The sequence below is a fragment of the Teleopsis dalmanni genome, unplaced genomic scaffold (assembly GCF_002237135.1).
Source record: "Teleopsis dalmanni isolate 2A unplaced genomic scaffold, ASM223713v2 unscaffolded_contig_0818, whole genome shotgun sequence".
Taxonomy (NCBI): domain Eukaryota; kingdom Metazoa; phylum Arthropoda; class Insecta; order Diptera; family Diopsidae; genus Teleopsis; species Teleopsis dalmanni.
In genome coordinates, this window is record NW_024032200.1 from 1 (window position 1) to 11,446 (window position 11,446).

At 27.7% G+C, this 11,446-nt stretch overlaps 1 protein-coding gene across 1 annotated transcript; it reads left to right on the forward strand.

Moving 5' to 3' along the window:
- Positions 1 to 5,741: 5,741 nt before the first annotated feature.
- LOC119663721 lies at positions 5,742 to 11,431 on the forward strand (the record flags this gene model as incomplete). The annotated part of the gene is made up of 3 exons (XM_038073326.1): positions 5,742 to 6,044; positions 11,201 to 11,306; positions 11,427 to 11,431. Coding segments are annotated over exons 1-3 (414 nt in total), but the record flags the coding sequence as incomplete, so codon positions are not given.
- Between the last annotated feature and the right edge of the window lie 15 nt (positions 11,432 to 11,446).

The following is an 11,446-nucleotide window of genomic DNA, read 5'->3' on the forward strand; positions in this document are numbered from 1 at the left end:
AACAGCAAATTACTCGCTTATACTGGTCGAAATGTACGCAAAGCAACAACACTATTTTCCCTACCTATCTACCTACCTACATCGGCTAGCAGAAAAACAAGCGTTGCCAATGTAATAAGCGAATTATTGTGAACTTTCATTGGGAACTCCAACGAATATTGCAATCATGTGTTAAAAATTCTATGTAAATAAAAATTCAAACGAAATTCAAAAATTTCATAAATTTGAAAATTGGAAAAAAAGAAAAATTTCAGGTTTTCATTTTGAAATTTTCAACATATTTACCATTCCTTTTAAATTTGTATTCAATTTAATTTTTAATATATGTTGTTTATTTTTATACACAATGTAATTTGCCTGCTATATACTATACAATAGATTAGTTACCTAGTAGACTAAAGAACTTCATATAAAAAAAATTTAGCATTTTGATGTTAATCTGTTGCTTGAACGACCCAAAATGCGTAATCTGATTAGTTTGTTGTGTGCAAATGCCTTGGCAGCACTCGTATCAACAGCAAAAGCGAAACGTATGTTAACAGTGAAATACTCAAATATTCGTAAATTTTAATAATATATAAATTTATTATATAAGTTATCTTATCATATCATATAATTTATCATATAACTAAAATTGCAAACGTGTCATATATCAAGAATTGGAATATTCAATTTTATACTTTTTAATTATATTTTATTCCTTTAAAAATTATAGTTTTACTTAATTTTATTTATTAATTTATGTTATTATTTTTGAATTTCCTTTTTGAGACACCCTAAGCTCATAGCGCCGACACTTGGTACTGGCAGCACTATTAATCAAATTTTCCCTAATCTGAGAAACTCCGAAAGAGTACATTCTCTGTTTAGTTTCTTTTTTGTATGCAAATATTTGTTGTAATAATCTACTAAGCAACTAATCTGTTGCCTGAATACCCCTAATAATATATAATAGTCATAATTTTTTTTTTGGGTTTGTAAAAACAATATTAAGTCTGGTTAAAACAAATTGGCATCACCTTTAAAATATGTTAAATGCTTTTTTTTGACATATATTTTTGTTGCGTTATGTACAATAGGTATTTTCGGTGGTTCGCACTGATTGCAACAGTGATGCCATACTAGCGAGCCACCGAAAAGGACTATTGTTAAGTAAAGAACAAAATTTGAAGTTAATTTTAAAAATCAAAGAAATTTTTAAAAAGTAAGAATTAAAGAATTATGTCTGATAAGTTTTTGGGTACTTAATAAAATATTTTTATTTTTCAAAGTGTTGCATAAAATTTAAATTAAATTTGTGATGTTTAAAAAAATATATTATAAAGATATATATCAATAGTAGAAATAAAATTCTACATACATTACAAATATTGAAATATAATGCATTATAAATGAATATTCAACTCCCCATTAATTGAATTTAATGGGATATTTTCCAATAAATGGCTTTAACTGCAATACAAATAGCAATAAATACCTTACAATTGTAATTGCAGATTTATTGTAAAGCATGATATAGACGATGAAATTTGTTTGCAAACCAAATTTGCAAACCGAATATGCGCTTTGCTATACACTTTGAAACAAGGTTGGCAAACTTCATTTTTATTTATTTTCTACAGCGTTCATATCAACAGCGGAGTAAGTACAGAGTGCAAAACAATAATTGAAACTGAAGAAATTGAGGTGATGATCATAGCAACCTGTTATTTATTTCATTTTTTAAACTAAAATTATTTTTGTTTCAATTTTTTAATATGTTACATTTTAAAATTTTTATTCATATAATAATTGTTTAAATATTAAAGCTTACTATAAAAATGTTTTTAGCACAAAATAATTTTTAAAATATATAAACTTCTTCAATAATTGTCTAATGTCTAGCAATTTTTTAATTATTTTTCATTTATTTTTCTTTTTACCAAGAATTAATAATTTTTTTCTGTAATCTTTGTTTGTCCGACGCTCACCAAAATTCTTAAATTATGAGAAGTTTGCAAACTTCGATATACACAAGTAAACATGTTTGCAAACTTAACAAATAATTGAAAAATTTTAATTTCACTGCAAACTAGTTTGCAAACCAAATTTTGGTTTGCAAACTTGAGTATAGACGATGCAATTTGATAGCCAGCAAACCTTGTTTGCAAACAAATTTCATCGTCTATATCATGCTTAACACTAAACTTATTGCCATTAAATTTGTCCATTTTGCATTTTTAAGAGGTTTTACATTGTGACTTTCTTGATTCATTCCACTTTTAGAAAACAGTGCCTACTATTTTAAGTAAATTATTATGTCAACTATATATTGCCTCTATAATTCCATTTTTTGTATAATCATATGATACCATTTGGATAGTTATATTTATTTTATATCTTTTCTTAAAATCACTAATAATTTTATTATTATAAAGTTTAAAAAATTAAGTTTGCAGTAATATACAAAACTTTCAAAATTTTTATAAATTCATACCTCTATAGCTGTCAAACTCTTTGTAATAAACGCTTGTGAACTATGTTTATTAATAAAATGTGGCAATAATTTGTAGCAGACTCCCGTTTATGTGCTACTGGTTAATAGATGGCAGAGTTACAACAATGAATCTATTAATGAAAGGTATTATTGGCAGATATTGGTTGTACTTTGGTTGTACTTTCAGCAATGTGAAAACGAAATAAAATGAATATTTGGTAGTAGTCTTCCCACTTGCTGATAGTCCAACAATAATTTATTTTAAGTCTTGTCATAGAAACTATTAGTTCAGAATTCAAACAACACAAAATAAAGCTAACAAGGCATGCAAGTATGTTAATAGATAACATGCTATAAAAACTTTATATCAAGCAATAGAATCCATGAGAAAGTCTATCATGCTATTTATTTGTTTGCCTTAGGATGTGATGTTTTGTTAGCAAATATAATATTTATATATATGTAATATAACGTGGAACTGTTACATCAATAAAACTAGAAATAAATAGTAAAATTTATTTAAGATAATATTAGAATAATATTTGTATCTTTGTCTGAAATAAAATTCTAATCTAACGATGTTCAAGCTTCTAATTAGGGGGAGTAATTTTTTTTAAATGTAAATTTTAGAAACTAAAAATGCAAGCGTCGATCGAATGTTTCCATAAAAGGAAAATTTAGTTAAATATTTTTTTATCAAATATACGTCAAATTTGTTCATAATCTTTTTTCAATTACGTCATATTATGATAAAAAAAAGGAGTTTTTGCTTTAAATGAAGATTTTCATTTTCGTCATTCGTCGAAAAAACTAATAAAAAATTTGATTTCATTAATAAAATTATATTGAAATATATATACATATATATTTTATAATCCTTCTTAACCGGAAATTCTAGAGTTGGATTCGATTAATTATGAGTTGATTAGGGTTTTAAATTAATCCCATCACTGCAAAAAGGTTGTAAACTGGACCGTATCCTGTCAAAAAAAACCAGTGACTAATTTGTATTAAATTCTGTTTAGTTTGAGGAAAATGATTTCATTATATTTTACTTTTAATATTATTTATTAATTACAAAAACCAATTGAAAAATCATTACCTATGATGAAATTAAAACTGCTATAGCTCAGCTCAAAAATAACAAAGGAGTAGGCGCCGATGTTGTACCTGATCTGTTCAAAGCCATTGGATAGATTAAATATGGTTAGATGAATGTATGCCCAATGGTTTGAATTTAAGTCTGCTTTGTCGATTTCACAAAAAAGAAGATACTGCAAGATTAGTTTTTTAAACATTATGCAGTTCTGCAAAATGTACAATGTGAAAGGTTGAAGGCAATCGTCGAGCGACTAATTGGACCTTATCAGTTTGTCTTCAGGCGCCAAATTCAAGAGAAGATATGCAAGAAAAACAAACTGACTTACACCATTCATTTGTTGATATAAAGACTACTTTTGATACTACGACTAGAAGTGATTTTTACGTCACAATTGCAGAATTTAATATCCCAGCAAACGTAAACGGATATGTAAAATGTCGTTCACCAGCACGTCATACACACGACTACTTTCTTTATTTTATACATCACATTCTAATCACATTTAGTATTGTTTTCGTGTTCTTATCTTTTGAAGATAACTAAGAGTAAGAAAAGTATCAAGCATTGTTAAATACTCATAATTAAGGCTGGTCTGACGTTGGTGTTGTTGCTTGTGAGAGCGTATTTTTAGCAATTTAAGAGTAAAAACAATATGGGACCAACGTCCATATGTTTCTATATAAAGTGTACCGGAGTGACTAAGATGTTAAAGAAGATTTTTTGCCGGGGATAATATGTCATCACCATGAGTTTATAAATGGTAAAAACAACTTTTAAATAGGTCGGTAAGGCATTGAAGATAATGATAATGATTTATGATTAAAACGTGAAAATATTAAAGGTAAATGGAGATGTTATACAAGTATGTTTTTCACTAAAAAATATTATTTAGAATATACTTTTCAACACCCATCTTAGAATATCCTTTCCACACCCACTTACGATCATTATTTATTTCGGTCCGCTATGAAATGTTTTTAGAAGGTTATAACGACACAGTTTTTGTCGCTGATTATGCTGAGGTATACTCAGCCGTCGTCCAGGGGTCGTTGCAATAGAATTTTTATTTTGGAAATCAAAGACAATGTGATCTACTAATTTAATTATTTATTTAGGAGAATTTAAAATAAAATAAGGTTTTACAATCTAATATAATTATAATATAATGCTGGTTTGTTAATTTGATGACTACGATTATTTGGAATAATCGTGCTTCGATGATTGTTCCGATTGTTGTTTCCACTTGCCTGAAATGTTGCTGTCGGCCGACACTACTCGTGCTAATCTTGGTGTTTTGTCAGAAGACGTCGTTAACTGGAGATTAGAAGTGTTATGCTGGGTTACAGCCGTGGTTAGCATTTATTAATGTTAGGACGTATTACTACCCTAACTCAATCCTACCAGTCCAAGATGTGTCTTGACTAGTAGCAAGGTTGTACATACGTCTTTGACTAGTAGATTGAATATGTAGTCCTTTATGTAAAGTCAAGCCAAACCTTGCTTCAAATGGGAGTCAAAAATCATCTGAATAAGTTTTTTACCAAGCATGGAAACATATAGCCGCCAGAGAGGTGCAACAGGTATTGGAAACAGCAGAAGAATATATTATTCATAAAAGATTTATTTCACTAATAAAAATAATCTTACATTTTCATGAAAAGAAATGAAAAGACATTATTTTCCACACCTCATATTTATTTCTTAGCTTCTAATTTCTTATGTGAGAATTTTTTTCACCAATCAAAGTGCAATTTATGACACTCGGAAAAACGTCTAAATTAAAATAATCAATTTTATAAATTATAACAATAATAATTATAAATAATATCCAAACAAAATGATATTGTGAATATATCATGCTTACGAATTCACTAAAAGCAAAATGAACTGGTAAAGTTCCATATGTCATTGCGAATGCAGTCTCAATGTAAATAATTTTAGAGCTGCAATTTGTTGTTAAACGTGACATTAATTTCACAATTAACGCCTTTAAATTAGTTACAAGGTATAATTTATTTTAATATTTAAATACCAATTTACTGGCGGAGGTGTGTTGTGACTGCAAGGGTTGAACTATATTTTTGAGCTGTTAAAATTTTATTATAAAAGAGCTGTACTTATTATGTCCATTTCAATAATGTTTATACTTTTTTATATACGAAAATGAATCGACTTGAAAAATTATCTGCATATATATTTCCATCAGATCCCGCTAAAGGATATATTGGTTCTATTGACTTAAATATTTGGTTGGCACAGATAGCTGGAATACCTCTTCTGGGCTTAAAACATGAATCATTAGGATTAAAAATCATTTTACTGTGCTATGGAACGTTGATGACTATTTTTGTCACTTTTCTGTACACGGGATTTGAAATTTATGATTTGATCTTGTGTTGGAGAAGTTTGGATTCTTTAACACAAAACACCTGCTTATCATTGACTCATCTTGCTGGAGTGACAAAGGTGAGTTTCTTCTTTTTATTTAAGTGCCTTAGTGTGGCAAATGTACAGGAGATATTATTATTATTTTCTTACATTGCGATCTGTCAATTCAGAATATACAATAAACATTATTTAAGAGTAAGTGACTAAATAGTACTTAAAATTTTTGTGGGCTTGAAATAACTGTGCTCAGTAGCAAATCCGTCTGTTGAAGTCGGTCATAGATTAAAGTTCCAATGGCGTTTGTTTGCGGAGGTGTGTGAACGTTCTTCCTTCTGCTATAATTCTACCAACCAACATTCTACCAACATTCTTTCTTTCCTTATTTTCAGGAAGAAGCGAAGTGATTAGATCACTAATTTTGAGAGTTATTAAGGTGTATAAATACTAAGAAAAGAAAGCAATTAAACTTTGTAATGTTGATTTAATGCTACAATTTATAGTAAAAGTTGGACTTGGAGAAAATCTCTTAGTCCATGAATGGAGCACAATAAAACTATAGGTCACAGTGCAAATTCACCAAACAAAATAATAATAATAACAAAGCGAACAAATTAATTATTTATAATCAAACAATTTTCAACTTAATTCAGTTAATTCAGAAAAATAATAACTCATATTATTGGTTTATTTGATTCAAGTCTATAAAATTATATGTATATACCAATTAAAAAAGAAGAGAACCATCTATTTTGGCTTTCGGCTTAAAAAATTCAATTCTTATAATTATTGGGTTGTTCTGAGTATAGACTTATATTATTAATATTATCTTCATGACGAAAAGAAACTATTTAAAAATCAGAAAAGTTCGAATAGAAATTAAGAGACAATAACAAAAATTAAGTTAATTTATTGAAATTTCGCTGACCATACAACGCTGCTTCGAGTATTGCCAAGTCCTCATTTGCAGTGGTCTTAAGAAATATTCGAATTTTTTAATTAGAATGAAAAGAAACTATTTAAAAATCAGAAATAGAAATTCGAATAGAAATTAAGAGACAATAACAGAAATTAAGTTAATTTATTGAAATTTCTCTGACCATACAACGCTGTTTCGAGTATTGTCAAGTACTCATATGCAGTGGTCTTAGGAAATATTCGAATTTTTTAATTAGAACGAAAAGAAACTATTTAAAAATCAGAAAAGTTCGAATAGAAATTAAGAGACAATAACAGAAATTAAGTTAATTTATTGATTTATATGCAGTAGTCTTAGAAAATATTCAAATTTTTTAATTAATTTATAGTCCATGTGTTTTTTTTTTGTTTTTATTTTCTTAAGAAATTTTTTTTTATCGATCTTTCAGAATTAATAAGAAAATGAATAATATCACTATAATATAAATTAAAAAAGGTCTAAGTACGTGAACCATCTACTATTTTACATTAATTTACTGTAAATCGAATGTTTATATTTAAAATAAATAAAAAGTAAATAATTCACTTATAATATCAAAGAAATTTACGAAAAATATACAATATATTCGAATTCTTAATGGTTGCGGTTAAATCGTATATTCCTTGGCTCTTCGAGAAATAAAAAACTTATTGAGGGGTTGGTTGTTTCGAGTTTGTACTAAATAGTACCTTAACTTCCTGGTGGAGGTGGACGTAAATATAGTAAATAGTCACTGACTAGTGTGTACCTATAATTAAACTTCACTATGTTAACGTCTTTATATACATTGATAATGCTAAGGCGAAATGATGATTGAATTCTTGCGTCAAATGCGTTATTGCGTCTCTTCATTTAAAATTAAATGCGTTAAATGCATTAAGCAAGCAAAAAAAGTTTATGAACTTTCAACCTCATCATTGTTCCATCTTAATAATTTCAAATATATTTTATTAATTAATTTGGTTTAGTAATATTTGCTGGTATAGTTCAAAGTTTTGGTGATGACGTGCCATATAATTGTAGTACCCAAATTAAGATAAATATTCACAAAATAAATAATTCTTGTTTAATATCTTGATAATGCCGTACTATTCATTTCAGTATTTAAAACATTTTTTTAATATCTATAAGGCAAAGGCATTTGTTTTTTCCCATTGTACGCAGTTAGAAAGCAAAATTAAAAATAATGTTTAGCGCATAAACACTAAAACGCAAAGAATGTATTTAGCGCCTTATAGGATTACTTGGCGTCTAAGTATGGAGAGTGTTGTGCTATCAGATTTATAGGAAAAATAAATTAGGTAATAAAAAATTGTTCGTCACAATATATACATTAAGTACATTAATTCCATATTGAATACTTTGTGAAAAAAATTTGGAATATTTACAAATACCTTTGGGAAATCTTTTTTAGAGTATATTTTCATTACTTCCGGTTTCATTATAAATTCTCAAGAAAAAGTGTAAATTAAAAATTTAGAATCAGCTAAATGTACTTATATGGATACTCTATGTAGAGGTGCTTAAATTTTTTTCTAATGAAATAAAATAATTAGTATATAATATATGCGAAAATATTAAATGTGACAATTTTATGATATATATTTTACAATATTATCGCGGCATCTTGGTGCTTTAATACCTGATACTATGGTGCGTTTCTTCCATATGGCTGCGCTCGTTTAATACTTTTCTTCTCTTCTCGTTTCACATCAGATTTGTAATGTAAGCCGCTAAAAATCTGAACTGGATGACACCGTACTTTTTGACTCTTCTCGTCCCACAATAGACTTACTATATATTGTAAAGCGCTGAAAATCTGAACAGTTTAGCATAACGCCTAAACGGCAAAAAACAATGACACCCCATTAGCACATTGCAAATTGTCCACATTACTATTGCTATGAACGCGAAGATTTTTGGTATGGTTTTCTCTATTACAGCATTTAGATTAATTGTAAGGGATGTGAATTAAGAATCTAATATATAATTGTGAATATAATGTCTAAATGGTTAATGCTGTTGTAATTCAATCTTCGCTGCGAAAAGGTAGTGGTTCGAGTTGATATTTAAAACACGAAACGATTGTACGTCCAGTACACCTGAATCGTGTCTTGCATCAATCATGAAGTAATCAATCTTATTTCGCGTTGATGGATCAGGAGAGAGACACGTTTTCTTATGAAAACGATCCTGCTTCTTTGTCATACGATCCACTTTTCAACATTTTACTTGACGAAATTCTATCTTCCTCACGAAGATGATTAAAAAAAATTCTAAAAAAATTTAATGTTATTACTAAAATTTTTAGTAAAATTTTGGCATGGAATCAATAATCAATAGATCTAAATTCAACTTTTAAGAAAATCAAATTTTTTAAAATAAACGATTAATCTTAATGAAATGCATTGAAGTGATTATGATGAGAAAATAAGAGTAATTTGTATAACAAGTTTTCTAAGTAGTTTAACTAATTTATTTTAATTTCTAGTATCTTTAAATACTTATAAAAAAATAACCTTTTTATTTATGTAAGTTTTTCTTTGCAGATCTTGAATTCTTTTTATCGCTTTTCAGACATTCGCAATGTGATAGAGAAGTTTAAGTTGGCAACGATGAAATATGTTGTAACTACCGAACAGGTAACTAGTAATATTATTATTAACATAATAATAAGAATAATAATCATAATAAACAATTATATAAATAAGAAAAATGGTTCTGTTAACAACCTGCTAAAATAATATATAATTCAGTAAAAAGTATAAAATGGATCAAAAAAAAGTTGAAGTTGATACAGATAAAAAATCGAAAGGGAAACTAAATATTAATAGGTATTTTTATATAAAGATCGATTTTAAAACTGTCTAGCTTTTTACAAAAAAAAACAACTGTTTTCGTCAACAAATATTGACAAATGATTTGTTTAGTATAAGATCGACAAGCGGATTATCTCTTAAATAAAGCTCTTTCTTTTTATAATATTTCATACATCATTACTGAGCTCGCCGACAACATTGAACTAATAGAAAAATTCATGATCAAAAAGCAAAATGCGTTTTTGAAACTGGAACCGCAAAAAGTGGATGTTACATCAATCAGGAAAAAATAAAAATATTTCAGTAATGCAACGAGCATTTGACATGCAGATTTAGGTAGAGACTAACTATTAAAAACCATACTTTTGAAATATGGTAATAACTACGCTCCAATGCTGATTTATCTTATTATATGACTGCATATTGAACATCCAAGAAGGAAGTATTATTTGACTCTATGATAACATGCAATGAATAAAGATGCATATCCATTAAATTTAAGACACCAGATTGAGTCTCATGGAATTAGAAACACCCCAATCAAAAAGGTAAGTTTTGATTTGAAAATCCGGATGGAAAAATATTCCTCTGTGGTGTTATCCTCTGACTTGCAGAGATAAGAACTAATTTGAAATGACTTAATATGTATGATTTGAATTGCGAAAGGCTGTGAACACTGGAAGAGTGTTGTAAAAAAATTCCAAAAGTTGCTACCTTAGATATAAAATCAAAACAGAAGAAAAAGAAAATTAAAATATTTTCATATTTTGTAATATACCTAAACACTAATTGTTAGTTTTACAAAAATTTGAAGGAAATCAAAATAATACGTGTATAGCTTCTAAAATGACCAGTAATTCTGATTAAACTACTACTATTACTATAAGGTACAAGATGGGGAAAGTGTTTCCACTTTTATAGTAGTAAGTTTTGTTGCGCTGGAAGATAATGGATATGTAAGAAACAAAACAGAAAGAGACCCTAGAGCAATATTAACTTAAAAACTAAAATTATTGGTCTCCAGAATGTCTAAGCCGCTTAAAAGTGTTGACTATATCTTGCATATCCACTGTTTTGCTGTGCTGGATGAGTAAGTGGTACGAAAATTTGAAAATCTCAGAAATCGTTAAAGAATCCAAAAGTGCAATTTTCAAGAAAAGTTCTAAAACCGCAATGATTACTTTTATATGGTTATCGTGAAAAGATTAAATACCTCGTTATGCAGTAAATATCCGACTAGAGGAGTTAACATATCGCTTTATGAGAATATTTCCTAACATTAACCATGTATTTTTACTTTGCAGTTGAATGTACATCAAGTTAGTTTGAATTTTTTGCTTAAATAAAAGTAAATACAACTATTATAGGTATATTTTATAATTTTGCAATAGGGTTCAAATATTGTTAATATCGTACATTATGCTAATATAATTATTATTGGTGTTTTGATTATATTTTAGAGAAAGGCTTTTTACCGCGGCGAGTTTGAGAATAAACTACCTTTTGCTATATATGCAACGTTGGTTTCTTTCACTGGATTTCTGGGAATGATAATGTTATTCTATGGTAAGCAACTAACTCTAATATTTTGTAATATATAAATTATAAATAGAATAATTAATAAAAATATTTAAATTGTAAAAAATAATAATGTTTTTAATATTTTATAATATTTAATATTTTTAGATCCTGTAAATGCGATTGGA